The 18,075-nt window shown below is 36.0% G+C and overlaps 1 protein-coding gene and 1 long non-coding RNA gene across 2 annotated transcripts; both read left to right on the plus strand.

The window, feature by feature from the left end:
- The first annotated feature begins 1,073 nt into the window (after positions 1 to 1,073).
- Positions 1,074 to 4,663, plus strand: LOC132663815 (uncharacterized). The gene is made up of 3 exons (XR_009603289.3): positions 1,074 to 1,383; positions 2,636 to 2,748; positions 4,556 to 4,663. It is a non-coding gene; the product is annotated as an uncharacterized LOC132663815 (long non-coding RNA).
- A 10,184-nt stretch (positions 4,664 to 14,847) lies between these two features.
- LOC132663814 (olfactory receptor 13F1) lies at positions 14,848 to 15,831 on the plus strand. Its single transcript, XM_060610394.2, has one exon. The coding sequence runs from the start codon at positions 14,848 to 14,850 to the stop codon at positions 15,829 to 15,831; it is 984 nt and encodes a 327-aa protein (XP_060466377.2).
- Positions 15,832 to 18,075: the final 2,244 nt, after the last annotated feature.

The following is an 18,075-nucleotide window of genomic DNA, read 5'->3' on the forward strand; positions in this document are numbered from 1 at the left end:
GACTGTATCTTCGACTAGCATCTGGACCTCCATTTTTGGCTGGGTCCCATTACAAGGCCTCCTATTACTATTTTTAGGAATATAATTTGCCTAGAAGTTCTTCATCCAGCTCTTCAGTTGTATTTTCTTACAACAGTGGGTGCCACCCTTGCTACATTGACAGAGAGCCTAAAAAATATGGTATTCTCTGCAGAAGCATAGTTGATCTGGAATACAAATTCAGAAGAATTTTTCTGCAGAAATATGACTCTATTTCATGAACAAATTATATAATTACAATCAGGGATACATTGTTTCAGATATTAAAAAGCTGTTGGATGAAGCAAATTTGAGAGCTTTAAAAATAAACTCAAGCCAGTGAAAGAAGAGTTAAGTATTTAAATAATATCTGGGAATGCTGATGAGTTGAAGAATTAATGAGCACATTAAGGTTAATAGAGGACATTTAAGAGTTGTCCTTTATTTGGGAAGAGGACACTAATCATGATGACAATCATACTCAGCAGATATGAGGTTTTCTCCAGGTGTTCTGGCCACCCTCACTTGCCTGACTCATAAACCTGGCCAGTGTGGTCGAAGAGGATTAGAAAAAGAGACAATCACAAAGTACGAGAATTTTCCCCAAGCTAGCACGATATCCCCATCTACCACATGCTTAGTTTCTGACACAAGTCCTGGATTTTGGCATTGGTCTTAGAAGATACTCAGGTTGTTTTTCATCCTGCTATAATGCACATTTGTGTATTCAGTTTGTTGAATGAGCTCAACTATTTGGGGTGATTCTCCTGAAGACAGAGATCATGCCTTAACCAGCTCAAAGTTCTTTGTGCTAAAAACTGAGATTTCACGTGGAAAGTATTCTTCAAAAGTTTGTTGTATGTATGAACAAACAAAACATTTTTCAGGTGCTTGGGTGGTTCAGTCAGTTAAGTGTCAGACTCTTGATTTTGGCTCAGGTCATGATCTCACGGTTTGTGAGATCAAGTCCCATGTGGAACTCTGTGCTGATGTCACAGAGCTTGCTTGGGATTATCTCTCTCTCTCTCTCTCTCTCTCTCTCTGCCCCTCCCATGCTCTCTCTCTCTCAAAATAAATACCTAAACTTAAAAAAAAAAAAAAGATTTTTTCCAACTATACATAATGTAAATAACGCATCTTGTGAAGTCAAATCTATTTCAACACCAAAAGTCCAGTTACAATATAACCATGGTTGACTCATGGGCTCACTAAAGCAAAGTCACTCACTAATATCCTGTTTTTGAGCATTCTTCCTCATGGCCAGTTTGGCTGCTATAGGTCACATTATTCCCTAACAGGCTTCATCTTGGATAGTACATGGCATACTGAATGACATTACAAGGAGCACCTTGCCTTGTCTATGAGGTAAGCAAAATGTTTTAGAATATCTGCTATAGGAACCTTAGCTATTCATAATTTAATGAGGTGTATGTGGTCATTTTTTGTTTGAAACATGAAATTTGAGTGCTAATACTTTGATGTTATAAACTTCTACCCTTTCCTACTTTCATGCCCCTCCTATTTTCTACTGATTCAGTATTTGCCAGCCATGTACCATATGAAAATTCAACATCATTGTGTGAAAAAATAATAATGAAGAGGGAAGAGAGGACAGAAGGAAAGGGAAAAAGAAAGATATCATTTACCATTGCTTCATAGCATGATTTTTATATTCTTTGATACATTTTCTCTACATTTCTATGCAGAGAAATGTTGGCCGTCTCATGAAATTTAACAGCACCCTCCTTCAAAGGAAATCGACCAAAAAAATACTTAAAATGTCCTCTTGGGAAATAGTTTTAAACTCTCATGTTATTAATTGAATTGTGTCCCCTAAATATTAATCTGTTGAAGTCCTAACCCCCTGTACCCCAGAACGTGACCTTATTTGGAAATAGGTTCTTTGCAGATGTAATTAGTTAATATGAGGTCATACTGGCATAGGGTGGACCCCTAACCCAATATGACTGGTATCCTTATAAAAAGGGAAAATCTGGTAGGATTCAGCCATAGAAGAATGGAATTGTAGTGGCCAGAATGGCTTTATTCAAATGCCTCGTTCTTTCCACATGGTGGCTTGGGCAAACAGTCCGACTTCGTCCATGGTGGCTTAGGGCTCCAATACAAGTGTTCCAAGAGCAGGGAAATGGAAGCTGACATGCTTTTATAAGGCCTGGGCTCCAAAAATGGCCCAACATCGCATCTTTAATATTTTATCAGTCAGAGCAAGTACATAACCTGCTCAGAACTCAAAGGGAGGCAACATAGACCCACATCTTAATTGGGAAGAGTTTCTAAAAATCTTCACCCTAACTTAATGTGCTACATGACTCTTATCAAAAATTATTTCCATATGTACTTAGAAAAACCATTACATTAATTACAATTCACTGATCATTTTAATTTTTCAAAATCATTTTTTTAGGCAAGGATTTACTAATTAAGAGATTAAACATCTTTCAAGTCCCCTGCCTTATCCCCTTCAGTCAGCATTTATATGTCTCATTATATCCAATGTGTGCATTTATTTTTTATAATTATACTCATAAATTAATTCATAATACCCCAATAATCCTTAAAGCATCTTGTCCTCTACATCTTTTGTAATTTCCCTTAGAGCAAAAAAAGGGAAATTTTGGATACATCATGCTAAATACAAGGCAGAGATTGGGGTGATGCTCCTACAAACCAAAGAATGCCAAAGATTGCCAGCAAGCCATTAAAAGCTAGGTAAGAGGACAGATTCTCTCTCATAGCCCTCAGAAGGAATCACCCTTCCAACACCAAAATCTTAGATTTGTAGCCTCCAGAACTGTGAGATAATTCATTTCTGTTATTAAGTCTCCCTGTTTGTGATACTTTGTTACAACAGCCCTAGCAAACTAATACACCTTCTTTGAAGTCATTGACTGGAAACAATAGTGTCTGTCTTGTCAGGACAGGCTATGGGGTTCATGGGTGCCTCAGTAAGTTAAGGGTTCATGACTTTGCTCAGGTCATGAACTCAGGGTTGGTAAGTTCAGGCCTTGAGTAGGGCTCTGTGCTGACAGCTCAGAGCCTGGATCCTGCTTCAGATTCTGTGTCTCCCTTTCTCTCTTTCTCTTTCTGCACCCCCCCTCCTCTGCTTACTCTCTTTCTCTCAAAAATAAAATGAACATTAAGACAGGCTACTACCACACTCCCACCCACATTGAAACCATACTATGAGACAGCAGAACCTTGACTTCTGCTTGGCTGAAGCTTTAAAAATCACTTACCACTGAAACGACACTACCTTATCTTGCTCTCTTGTGATTAATTACACAAAGCAGAGGCAGGAATAGCAGTTAACACACAGGTGCTCCTCATAGAGCTTTCCTATTGTTGACCCTAAGCAATGGTGAGGCAGGAGCTGTTGACTGATACATTACATAGATTAATGTAAGAGATATTAATGAGTTCAAGGGCGTTCTCCTTATTTCTATTCCCCATAGCCTCTAGTTTCGTGCTGAGCACAGAACTATTATTTAGTACTTAATCTTTGATAAATGATATTATCAACTCTCTTCAACTGTTTATTTTTGCTTTGAAATATTTTGAGTAAAAATATAAGTAAAACAACTTGTTTTCACTACATGTAAATATCAATTTCAATAGGTACAAAAGGTATTGAATTTCTGTTCTTTCTGAGAAAGCTTTTCTGTAAGGGGACCTCAAAGACAGACAAGCTAGTCTCTGTCGCCATCTAGGGAAAACAGAGGATTATAACAGTATAGAGCTTAAATTTAAATTTCGGCTTCCGAAGGAATAGTTAAAACTATACTTAGAAAAATGCAGGAATATAGAGTTTGCACATAGAGATGCTTCCTTTTTCTATGTAGGGTAGGCCAGTGTATACTTTCACTGTTTGTTATCTTGTCCCAGCTTGGAGGTGTATGACCAATGTGATTAACTATTTACTCATTTAACGAATCTCTATTTACCCACTACTATATTCAAGGCACTGTAATGGTAATTAAAAGCAGTATATAAAAAAAGAATCAAATGTTATAGATGGGTAAACAGGTAAAAAGAAAGCAGTATAAGACACCTTACCCACGAAAGAGTCAATCGTGTGATATAAGGGAGTCTGACTTAAAATTTCTGTTTAAAGTAATTTATTCTGCCCTTGCTATGCTACAAAAAATAATCAAAATCATACCCATTTTTGGGTACTCTGTTCACTACTAGCCCTCCCACTGTCCATTTGGATCCATTATTGCTTTCTTTCATCTCTCTGGACTTTCTAACCCCTTGGCTTTGCCCCTATGTTCCTGGTTTAGGCTGAAAGCTACCTTTTGTTTTGAAGACTTCTTGGTCACACTTCTTTGACTTTGTTCTTGAGAATTTTTTCTTAAATGTGACTTCTTTCTTTACTCTAGCTTCCATGCCAGCCTTAGACAATCCTAACAAACCAAAAATTATACTGGGAAGCAAAAATGACACTCATTGAAACCCTGGGCCTTAAGTTCCCTTGTACACTGGGGATGAGACAATGCCTTCTTTACTCTCTGTTTAGGAAATGCAGTACAAACCAGTGTGCACCTAGCTGTCAATAATAACCCCTACACCTGGCTCAAGCATCTGTTTTGCTGGCCTCCCACCTCAAGAAAGCTGCCAGAAAGCTTATCAGGTGGGTGTGTTCCCTGCCACCAAGAAAGAAAATTCACTGCAACTTGGAGAGCAGATTAGTGTAGATTTTGATGGGCAGGTTACTTCAGAGGACCCCCACATTTTTCCCACATCCAAGTACTAGCCTTAATAGGCCCTGAGTATGTTTCTGAAGAAGTGTAAAATTGTCGGGTGCCAAGTGACCATATTTTCTGTTATGGACTGAATTGTGACTTCCCAAATTCTTAGGCTGAGGTCTTAACCTCATTCTCCTATGCAATAACCCCAATCTTGGTTCAGTGCTCTTTCCTCTCTAGAAAATGTGGCTCCATGGAGTCTTCAACTCAAGTAACAGCTCTGCTTAGAAGGTGAGTCTGTCTTTCCCTTGATCTTAACTCTTCTTTGTAGAGGCATAAAGGTTTTTCAGGCAGCAATAAATGGTTGTCTTCTTTAGGGGAGATCAGTAAAGTATCAAAGAAATTCCCTTAGCCCCAAATATTCATCACGTCACTTCCCTCATAACTTACCCATGTACATGGATCTTCCTGAGATCACTGCAAAGGCTATCCAGTCCCCCCAGTGCTCATTATCAATACATCTTTCATGTTGCTCCTAGGAACTTCAAAAATGTGTCAAAATAAGACAAGTAAGCACCTGCAAGGCCACATTATGATCTCACTGAGATCTCACTTAATTTCTCAATTTTCTCAAATTATGTTCAACTATGATGTTCTAATTCCCTGAATCGAGTTATACTGTAAGGTGAACATCAGATGATGTTATATCTCATGACTCAAACTCCTCTCACTCATTTCCACTGTCAGAGATTTTTTATATGTATTTATTTTTTGGGGGGAGAGTGCAAGCAGGGGAGTGGCAGAGAAAGGGGAACAAGGGATCAGAAGTGGGCCCGGTGCTGACTGGTTGACAGCAGCAAGCCCGATGTGCTGCTCCAACTCATGAACAGGGAGATCATGACCTGAGCTGAAGTCAGATACTAAACCAACTAAACCACCAGGTGCCCCTCCATTGTCAGAGTTTTAATTTCATTCTTGCTTCTAATACCTTCTCCCCAATATCAGCACAGTGAATTTTTAAAAAAATTGAGCCATACTCATATTGCTTTTCTCCCAGTAAAAAAAATCCTTCCACAGTACCTAAAATGTGGGCTATGAAGCTCCTAAATTAGCATAGACTACCTTGTGTGATAATTCCAATTTTATCACCAGCAACTCCCTCTTTTGCATTTAATGATCAGATCACACCAATCTACTTACCTTTCCCGAATACAATATGACATTTTACAACTCCCAGTTTAAATATATGTCACTCTCCTTGCCTGGAAGCCTTTTCTCTCACATACTCATTTGGCTGCCCTTAATAACCTTCCAACTTCAGCTCTAGTATCAATTCTTCCAGGAAGTCCTTTGTAACCCATTCCCAGACTGCAGCAAAGGTCACTCACTCACCCCCATGCCTCACAAATTACACTGTCTTTACACTCCATTTCCCTAATTAGACTGAGAAGGTGCTAAGGGAAGAGTTCAGACCTTTCCCATCTTCTGATACTAGCACCAACACAGGAATTGAAAACTGGCAAGTGCTAATTAAACAATTTATTCTAGATCACAACAGATCAAGAGAAATATGCTCTATAAGTGTTTGCTTGTTTGTTTTTTGTGGGGAGTGAGGGGTCATTGGGATGGGAGTATTAAAAATGTTGTTTTTGCAATACCTGGGTCATCTAGGTAAGAGAAGTCCCTCAGTCCAATAGCTCCTGTGCCCAAGTGTCAGCAAGGATGGAAAGAAGTTGGAACCCTTGTACACTACTGGCGAGAATGTAAAATGGTGCCACCATTAAGGAAAACGTTATGAAGATTCCTCAAAAAAATTAAAATAGAACTATGATATGATCCAGCAATCCCACTTCTGGGTATATATCTAAAAGAATTTAAAGCAAATCTCAAAGCAATATCTGTACACTCATGTTTAACGCAGCATTATTCACAATAGCCAATAGGAGGAAACAACCCAAATGCTCATCAACAGCTGAAAATATAAAGGGAATGTGGTATATACATATAAGGGAATAAAAAAGAATTAAAAGAGAAGGAAATCGCGTCACATGCTACAACATTAATGAGCTTCAAGGACATTATGCTGACTGAAATAAGCCAGTCACAAAAGGACAAATATTACATGATTTTCATTCATACGAAGAACTCAAAATCATAGAAACAGAAAATAGTTGGTTGCCAACGGGTGCTGGTGGTGAGGGAAGATTAGTGTATAGTGAGTACAGAATTCCAGTTTTGCAAGATGAAAAAGTTCTAGAGATCTACTGCACAATAATGTGAAAATACATAACACAACTGAATTATACACTTTAAAATAGTTAAGATGATAAACTTAACCACATTTTTGCACCATTGGTGGGAAGGTAAACTGGTGCAGCCAGTCTGGAAAACAGTGTGGAGGCTCCTCAAAAAATTAAAAATAGAACTACCTTATGACCCAGCAATTGCACTACTAGGTATTTATACAAAAGATACAAAAATGCTGATCTGAAGGGGTACATGTACCCCAATGTTTATAGCAGCACTATCAACAATAGACAAAGTATGGAAGTGCTCAAATGTCCATGACTGATGAATGGATAAAGAAGATGTAGTCTATATTTATATAATGGAATATTACTGAGCAATCAAAGAGAATGAAATCTTGCCATTTGCAACAACGTGGATGGAATTGGAGTGTATTATGCTAAGTCATAAAAAGACAAATATATGATTTCACTCATATGTGGAATTTAAGAAACAAAACATGATCATAGGGGAAATGAAGGAAAAATAAGATAAAAACAGAGAGGCAGACAAACCATAAGAGGCTCTTAAATACAGAGAACAAACTGAGGGCTGCTGAAGGGAAGGGGGAGGGGTGGATGGACTAAATGAGTGATGGTCATTAAGGAAGGCACTTGTTGGGATGACACTGGGTGTAATACATAAGTGGTGAATCACTGGGTTCTACTCCTGAAACCAATACTACATTGTACATTAACTAACTTGAATTTGAATAAATAAAAATTTTTAGAAGATGACAAATTTAACCAATTTTGCCATGATTAAAAATTAAAAGATGATCTATATCCATTCTTTCGATTTAGAGAAAAGAAAAAAAGAGGCCTAATGTGGGGATATATCCAAGAAAAAACAGCAGGATAAAGTCAGTTAAAAAACTGAATGTTCTTCTTCTGAGATCAAGAAGAAGGCAAGAATGTCCACTACCCCACTTACAGATAGCATTGAGTCCTAGGCAGTGCAATAAGGCAAAAGAAATAAATAAAAAGCATTACAATTGGAAAGAAGGAAACTGTTTTTATTAAAAAAAAAACAGATTGCATATGAAAACGACCATAAAAATTCCAAGGAGTCCACAAGGTAACTAATAAAATTACTATGAGATTTTACCCAATCTATCAGGATGTATCAGATCACACAAACCAGCTGCATTTCTATTTACCAATAATAAACAATTGTTAAATATATTTTTAAATATCATTTGTAATAGAATAAAAACTAAAAATGACTAAAGGAAAGTTAACAGAAGATGTGTAAAACTTTTATACTGAAAGCCACAAAGCATGTAGAAACAAATTAAGGAAAACCTATTACAGAAATTCCTCTGACTCATGAATTAAAAGAGTCAATTTTAAGTTACCAATTCTTCCCAAATTCATTTACAGATTAATGCCATCCCATTCAAAATACAGGCAGAGATTTTAGAAAAACTGCCAAGATGATTCTAAAACTGATATTGAAATGAAAGGACTTAGAATAGCCAAAACAGTCTTTAAAAAGAATAAAGTTGGAAGATTATACTACCTTTTTATTAAACTTATTATAAATTTGTAATAATCAATTCACTTGGTACTGACATAAAGTAAGACAAATCAATGGAACAGGATAGAGGTGTACAGAAAGAAATCTACACATATATGATCTATGAATTTTCAACAAAGATGCTAAGGTAATTCAATGGGGAAAGGATACCTTTTTCCATAAATAATGCTGGCATAACTATGTACCCATATCTCACCCCATACACAACAATGGATTTGAAGTAAATCATACACCTAAACATAAACATTCTGTCTATAAAACTGCCCCGAATATTATTTTTAAAAATTTATTTATTTATATTCAAGTTAGTTAACATACAGTGCAGTATTGGTTTCAGAAGTAGAACCCAGAATGTCGTTTTGACCATTAAGAAGGCAACGATTTCTTGGAATCAAAAACTACCAACATCTAAAAGAAACATTGAAATTTTATAATTTTTTTTTAATTTTTTAATGTTTAATTATTTTTGAGAGGGAGGGAGAGAGAGAGCGTGAGTGGGGGAGGGAAGAGAGAGAAAAAGAGAGAGAGACACAGATTCCAAAGCAGGCTCCAGTCTCCGAGCTGTCAGCACAGAGCCTGATGAGGGGCTTGAACCCACAAACTGCAAAATCATGACCTGAGCCGAAGTTGGACACCTAACTGACTGAGCCACCCAGGCGCCCCCCCAAATTTTATAATTTTCAAAGTTAAAAACTTCAGCTCTTCTTTCATTATGTTTAATGTTAGCTGAAGTCTTCCACAGATAGCCTTTATTATGTTTTGGAAGTGTCTTCTTATTGTTTCAGGTACTATTTTTAATTTTTTCCTAGCTTTATATAAGTACAATTGACAAATTAAAGGTGTATGTATTTATGGTATACAATGTAATGCTTGATGCATATACATTATGAAATGATTACCATAATAATGCTATTAACATATCCATCACCTCTTACAGTTATCATTTGTGTGTGTGTATGCAGAGTGAACACTTAAGATCAACTCTCTTAGCAAATTTCAAGTATAAAATATAGTATTATTAACTATAGTCACCATGCTGTACATTAGATCTCTAGAAATTATTCATCCTGCATAACTGAAACTTTGTACCATTTGACCAACATTTCCCAATATCGTCTAATCTGGACACCCCACCTGGCACCATTCCACTCTGTTTCCATGAGTTCAACTTTTTTAGATTCCACACATCAGTGAAACAATGTAGTATTTGACTTTCTGTGCCTGGCTTATTTGACTTAGTATAATGTCCTTGATATTCATCTTAATTTTAGCATGTGACAATATTTCCTTTTCTTTTTAAGACTGAATAATATTCAATTATATGAATTTACCACATTCTCCTCATCTATTCATCCATTAATAGACACTTGGATGATTCCCTAACCTTACTATTGTGACTAATGTTATAAAAAACATGGGAGTGGTGATATATCTTTGAGATACTGATTTCATTTCCTTTGCATATATACTCAGAAATGGAATTGCTAGATCATATGGTAATACTACTTTTAGTTTTTGAGGAAGTCCATCTAACAGATGGAAGGTGATAACTCAAAAGTTTTTATTTGAATTCCAGTTATTTAACATACAGTGTGATATCAGTTTCAGGTGTGCAGTTTAGTGATTCAACACTTCCATACAATACCCAGTGCTCAACACTACAAGTGCACTTCTTAATCCCCATCACCTATTTAACCCAGCCCCCTACCCACTTCCCCTCTGGTAACTATCAGTTTGTCATCTACAGTTGTGATACACATTTCTCTGATGATTAATAATGTTGAGCATTTTTTCATATACCTATTGGCTATTTGTATGTCTTCTTTGGAAAAAAGTCTATTTAGGTCCTTTGCCAGTTTTTAAATTGGGTATTTGTTTCCACAGTTGAGCTCCTTATAAATTTTGGATATTAACTTCTTATTATATGTATGGTTTACAAATATTTTCTCCCATTCCATAGGTTGACTCGTCATTCTGTTGGTTGTTCTTTGTTCTTTGATGTTGATTGTTCTTTGCAGAAACTTTTTAGTTTGATGCAATCCCATTTTCCAATTTTTGCTTTTGTTGCCTGTGCTTTTGGATTCATAATAAAAAATCATTGTCAAGACCAATGTTAAAAAGCTTTATCCCTATGTTTTCTATTAGTAGTCTTATAGTTTCAAGTCTTATATTTAAGTCTTTAATCCATTTTGAGGTGATGTAAGTATATGGTCTGAAGAGTCCAATTTCATTCTTCTGCATGTGGATATTCAATTTACAAACACCATTTTTGAAAAGACTGTCCTTTTCCCATTGTATAATCTTGGCACTTTTGTTAAAGATCATGTAAATGCATTAATTTATTTCTGGTTTCTCTATTCTGTTCCCATTGATCTATACATCTGCTTTTATGTCAGTATCATGCTGTTTTAATCACTACAGCTTTGTAGTATATTTTGAATTCAGAAAGTATGCTTCCAGCTTTGTTCTTTCTCAAGATTGCTTTGACTATTTGAGCTCTTTTGTGGTTCCGTAGAAATTTTAGGATTGTTTTTTTCTATTTCTGCAAAAAATGCCATAAGAATTTTAATAAGGATTTCACTGAATCTGTAGATTGCTTTGGGTGGTATGGACATTTTAACAATATTAATTCTTCCAATCCATGAGTGTGGATATCTTTCCATTTATTTGCATTTTTTCAATTTCTCTAATCAATGTCTTTATTTTTTAGTGTACATAACTTTCACCTCCTTGGTTACATTTATTCCTAAGTATTTCATTATTTTTAATGCTATTATAAATGGGATTATTTTCTTAATATCTCTTTTGATAGTTCATTTTTAGTGTATATAAATGCAACAGATTTTTGTACATTGATTTTTGTATCTTGCAACTTTACTGAATTTGTTTATTAGTTCTAGCAGAGTTTTGGTGGAGTCTTCAGGGTTTTCTATATTTAAAGAAAATGTAATCTGCAAACACAGACAGTTTTCATTCTTCCTTTCCACTTTGGATGCCTTTTATTTCTTCTTCTTGTCTAATTGCTTTTGCTATGACTTCCAGTATTATACTGAATAGAAATGGCAGGAGTGGGCAACCTTGTCTTGTTTCTGGTCTTAGAGGAAAAGCTTTGAGTTTTCCACTGTTGAATATGAAGTTAGCTGTGGACTTGTCACATATGGTCTTTATTATGTTGAAGCACACTCTTTATAATTTGTTGAGAGTTTTTATCATGAATTTTGTCACTTTTTTTTTCCTGCATCTATTGTGATAATCAGTGAGGGTTGGCCTATATGCTGGGGCTGCAGCTTCCTGCCTGACAGTGGGGTCATGGAAGCTTCATCTATAAGGGCAGGCATTTAGCCTGGAGTCTCAGGGCCTGGCCTGGCACTGTGGTGGCCAGGAGCCTTATTCTGGGGGTGTGAGCCTGGAGCCCAAGGTGCCAGGGTTCACTGGGGTGAGCTCTATGCTGAAGTTCGTGGTAAAGTTGGATACCACTTCACTCTTCTTCCCCCATGAGGTGTCTCTATGCATCGCACTACTCAGGCTTGAGGAAAGGATGACATGGGTAATGTGAAAGTGTTTTTCTTACCCCCTTCCATGTGTCTTTTCTTATTTCTGTTCTGGATTTCAATGGAGACCCAGAAGTATTCACCAATCCAATTATCTTTCACCTGAAATCCTTAGCTTTTGTAAAGGTATTTTCATTTGTGGATAGTTGTTCAAACATGCTTGCATGAGGGTACAGGCTCTGAAAACTATCATTCCACCATCTTGCTCATTCCTCATGGAAATATCCTTTTACTGCTAGTTTACTGAGTGTGCTTTATCATAAACAGAGTTTGAATTTTTCCATGGAGTTTCAGAATTTCTCTTCTTTTCAGTGTGCTTTGATTTATCTACAAAGCAGAAGTGTGGTTTGGTGCTTTATGCATAGTGGGGGGAGTCAGGTCAGCAACCTTCCTCAGTCTTAGTCACTGCCTTCCTTTAAATCTTTGTGGGGTAGCCCTACAGTACAGTTCTCTCCTAGGCACAGTGAAGCCAACCTAAATTATTTACTTCCAGCTGTATAAGCCTTTACAGCTTTACAAGTTCAAGAAATCAAACAAGTTGGGAATGGTAGTCAATAAATAAATTCAGAGGGAAATGGGATTCTGGGGCCAGATGTCAGTCAGCTTCTTCCTTTTGCTTCAACCATTTGTATTATGGTTGCAGTTAATCTTGTCTAAATGAGGGGGGAAAGTAAGAATATTGCTGTAGTCAAACAAGGAAGGAAACAGTGAGAAGGGGAAGTAAATCCAGTAAATGCAGTAAATACAGGAAAGGAAGAGGATTCAAGAAGCAAACAGAAAACCACAGAAGAGAGAAAAATCTGAAATCTATGAGTGTATACTATAAATCAGACACTATGTAAGTTGCTTTACATAAAATATCTCTCTACTCCTCATAACGACCCTGATAAAGAAATATTATCATTGCTCTTTTACAAATAAGCTAAATCTCAATGAGGATCACCAACTTGCTCTAGATAACAAAACTGAAGTGTTGAAGTGGGAAGTATTTGCAGCACTAAAGCCTTATTGTTTCCTGTGCACCAAGATGTCCTGTAGTTAAAGAAGTGAATCATCCCAGGGCCTTGAAGGTTATATCCCTACGAGAGCAGAGTAAATAGAAGACCTCACGGCTACATTCCGTTTGTAATAAAGCAAACAGTGAGGACAGGATTTCTGGTTGTTGGATTTTTTTTAATAATCTTGGCAATAGTTCAAATTTATAAACTTCTCTGAGAATGAAAACATATTTGATGTGATATAAGTAATTTAGTAATAGTCATGATTACAATCTGTTACTAAAACCAAGGCATCCAAACACAATTGCATAGTGATGAAACTAACAGCATGTTTTCTCCACACCACCATACATACTATTCGCCATTAGTTGCTCATTTGGAAAACAGAAAATTATAAATAGAGATTATAAAAATCACTCAAATGGAGCATTCAGTGGATTTCTGAAGGATCAAGATGCCTTTATCTGGTGAAGCTATCTTCTCAAAATGGTTATACCTTAAAAGAAGTGTTCTTTAAAACAAATTGCCCCTTCAAGTTCCATGAAGAACATTTACTCTCATCTTATCTTTGAGCTATGATGAGCAATGGAAGAGTTACTTAAGCTCTCCTTCTTCCATCTTTGGTGGGCTCCATATCAAGTGTAACTTCATATTGTACACATTATGAAACACTCCTTCAGTCTAAAGGAGAAACTGTCAACATTATTCATTCGCCTTAACTTTTTTAAAATTAGCCAGCTTGACTGATTTTATAACACAATCAGAAGCAGAGAAAAGTTCCCTTCCCAAAGATAGTGTAGATAGGAATATGTTTATTTCTTGTTTGAATAACACTGCAATTATAACAGACCAGTTACTGACTATAATTGGATCTATGGGACATTATCCCTGGAGTTTCAGAATTTTAATTCTGCACAAATAGAATTCTAAGTTTAATTTGCTACATGAATTGGAAACTTCTCATAAGCAACAAAAAGCTTAAATTGCCTTATAGTGCCAATAGTTGGTCTTTTGAAGGATGATTCTGGAGCACAGATGCCAGGCAAATTCTGGCTATATGAAAGAAATATCTATATATGTCTACCACCATGAGAATATCTGTCATCATCTTCCTGGGTTTGAAATGGAAACTGTGGACTTGTGTTGAAATGTCCAAGGTTTTTGGTTAATTAATCTATGACTGCAGAAATTTATAACTTTTTTTAACTCACTGAATCTCCCAAATTATTTTGGACAGAATTCTAGGAGTGACAGAAAATATGATGAGCTTGGAGAGCAGAACAATTCCTAAGTAAGCAGACTGTTACCAAACTAGGGTAAGAAAATAATTCCAATGGTTCAGGTAAATTAATGACTTAGCTATAGATCAGTTACAAATGTGATTTCAGAAAAAGAAAGAATGCATAAGATTATTTCTTTCATCAATCTCTCATGATGTTTATGAAATAAACCTCTCGCTTCCTAACACTGCCAAAAAATCTTGTATCAAAAATAACAGCTTGAGGATTTACCTGTTGACTTCCTACTTGAAATCTTCCTAATTAATGACAAATTCCTTCAAACATATATTACTATCACCAAGCTGGAGAAGCATTTGACTACACAGACTACAAGTCTATAGCATAGACTACAAGTGCATATGAAGAAAAAAATGCCAGAAAATACGAAGGGAGGGGATCTTATGTTTTATATATAATATATGATGTTAATCTTTCTGTGCATATATACAAATGAATATGACATAATAAAATGTTTCAGGGAAATTTGACATCTGTAACAGTTTTTTTCTTCCTGGGATTTTCCCACTACCCCAAAGTTGAGGTCATCGTATTTGTGCTGTGCTTGCTGATGTACCTGATCACCCTGCTGGGTAATATCATTCTGATCTCCATCACCATCCTGGATTCCCACCTACACAAACCCATGTACTTCTTCCTCAGCAACCTCTCCTTTTTAGACATCTGGTACACTTCTTCTGCTTTTACTCCAATGCTGACAAACTTTGTTACAGGGGAAAACACCATCTCATTCGTAGGGTGTGTTGCTCAGATGTACTTCTCTCTAGCTATGGGTGCCACTGAGTGTGTGCTCTTGTCCTTGATGGCATATGACCGATATGTGGCCATCTGCAACCCCCTGAGATACCCCATCATAATGAACAAGAAGGTTTGTTTGCAGTTTTCAGCTGGTTCCTGGTTGACAGGCTACCTCACCACCCTGGTGGAAACAGTATTTGTGCTGCAGCTCTCTCTGTGTGGTCATAACACAATCAATCATTTTGCTTGTGAAATTCTGGCTGTCTTGAAACTGGTTTGTGTGGACACCTCCATGGTGGAATTACTCATGCTGGTGATCACCACACTTATCCTTCCCATGCCAGTGCTTCTAATTTGTATATCTTATGCATTCATTCTCTCCAACATCCTAAGAATTAGTTCAGTGGGTGGTCGAAGCAAAGCCTTTTCAACATGTGCAGCCCACCTGACTGTGGTGGTTTTGTTCTTTGGGACAGCTCTCTCCATGTATCTAAAGCCCTCAGCTGTGGATTCACAGGAAATAGATAAATTTATAGCTTTGGTATATGGCGGATTAACCCCCATGTTGAATCCTATCATCTATAGTCTACGGAACAAAGAGGTGAAAGCAGCTATGAAAAGGTTGCTGATTAGAAATCCTTTCAGTACTGTGTTAATTTCTGTCCTCAATAATATCAGAGCAAGCACACTCATCTGAATAATCTCCAACATTATCCAGAAAGTTGCAAAATAGTTGCTATAAACCAAACCCTGGAAAATACTCATTTTTGATAGTTCAACATTAAGTTCAATATCTTGATTTATCTTGTAAATAAAACTGCTGAAATTAATGAATCATTTAGAAAGAATGAATTATGTTTCCAAAAAGTATTTAAAATTTATTGAATATTAATATAACATTAAAATTAGATAATTTCTTATTTCCTGTTTGACTTGCTATACATCTAATAGTCAACTGTAGCATCACCATGGCAACTAATACCCCAAGATTGTAAAATTTTAAGCCTAGTAAATTTTTAAATAATTTCTTCTTATATGATTTGCAATTATATCTGAATTTATGAAGAAATAGGTAATTTTACATAAGTGTTGATATAATTTAAGGTATAAATATGTCAAAATTCATAAAACCAAGATACTATTAATTTTAGAAGTTTTCCTAGTCTCCAAATGTTAAAATGTGAAAAATATGGTTTCAGGTTTGATGAACTATAGCATGAATGATTTTGTTATTTGGGATGTATATCTTGGGGGATGAATAAATATCTCTGTATGTGCAAAGATATCATAACAAGGGTTTGCACAATTGTAATCCTGCATATGAAGTGGAGTAAAGAAATAACTTTGGGACATCTTGAAATGCTTATGGTAATAATGTCAAAACACTCTCATTAAACTTTGAATGCCTCAGTGAATTCATCAACACATAACCACACCATGTTACTATTCTTAGACATGGTTAATTGACCTATTAAGTCTGAGAAAGGAAAGATTCCTACCCTGTAGAGATTACATTGGAAAAGAATTGATTTATGAATGTACACACATATTATGGGAAAAGATTCATGGATATATTTAATGTATGTGAGCAAAATTACATAAAGTATAACTTTATCAATATTGCATATTGGTGAGTTTTTGTCTTTTCCACCTTCCCTGGAACTAGGAAATAATGAAGTCAGTGTGTAAACATATCTTTCTTTCCTCTTTATCAGAGAGGTATTCTTGGACATACATGGGTGGTGACTTTATTATATGGATCAAGTGACCCTTGCTAGCATACATACAATCTCCCTGAGTTTTAGATTTAGAGAAGGTAGAACAATTATAGATAATTGTTGCATAAGGTCTCAGCCTGAACAAGTCAGAGCTTTCAAGGAATTATTCAATCTCTATAACCTATTATATATACATATGTGTATGTGTATATATATATATATATATATATATATATATATATATATATGTATATATGTGTATGTGTATATATATGTATGTATATACACATACACATATGTATATATATGATTATTCAATCTCTATAATCATTTACGACAGTGATTTCAGGTAATCACAAACACTGAGCCTATACATATTCATCTTACTTGTTTACATGCGTGAAAAGAAAATCTGTAAATAAGGTGTTAAAATTAAAGTCTTATGCCTCATCAGTTCCAGTGGGCATATGATATCTTCTTCAACAAATTTGTCTATCATTGTTTTTGAGGGATGTGGATGAGCTGATTATTGTTCGTGAAATAAGCCAACTCCACTCTCTTTAGGCAAAATCCAATGAAATGGCTTTATCCCCCCTAGCTGGATCACCATAGGCCTAGACAGGGTCCTGAGATTTCAGGGGATTTTGCAAGAGTCATCTTGTCTAGTCAACTAAACCCAGGATTGAGTAAACTTCTTCATGGTTCAAGTATGTTTTGTATGCTGTATTCCAAAAATGGAACTAAATATGTAATCCTGAATTGTATTTTGATTACTTCTTCATTATTCTATGTTGCATGATGAGCAACCTCCAGTGTTACCACATTCTTCATCAAGAGGGAAACCACATTCTCATCAAGAGCTTCATCAATGAAGCTTACAAAACTGCATTGTATTCCAGTCCCACTTCTCTGAGGTAACATGTAGTATACTTTGAAATATTCATATTCAGTGTTCTTGGATTTCACTCAGGATTTCACTCACACAGGTGGTTAATTTCAACAGATGCATAACTTTGACTCTTTGTGGAAAACTTGTTGTTTTAACTTTCAGAGAGTAACCTAGATTCCAAGGTCTATAGGACATATCACTGTGACCCACTCCTATGTATCACTTTTAAATATATTTATGTGAGCTCAGAGGAAACATTTGCCTTTGCAATCGCCCAGTAAATGGGAACTTACCCATGCCAATAGATTCCTAAATGTCTGTCTGATCAAAAGTT

This window comes from Panthera onca, chromosome D4, assembly GCF_046562875.1.
Source record: "Panthera onca isolate mPanOnc1 chromosome D4, mPanOnc1 haplotype 2, whole genome shotgun sequence".
In the NCBI taxonomy this organism is placed as follows: Eukaryota; Metazoa; Chordata; class Mammalia; order Carnivora; family Felidae; genus Panthera; species Panthera onca.

What these genes read in the sequence shown, in the direction of transcription:
- LOC132663814 (XM_060610394.2), top strand. Translation starts at nt 14,848, where the DNA reads ATGTTTCAGGGAAATTTGACATCTGTAACAGTTTTTTTCTTCCTGGGA.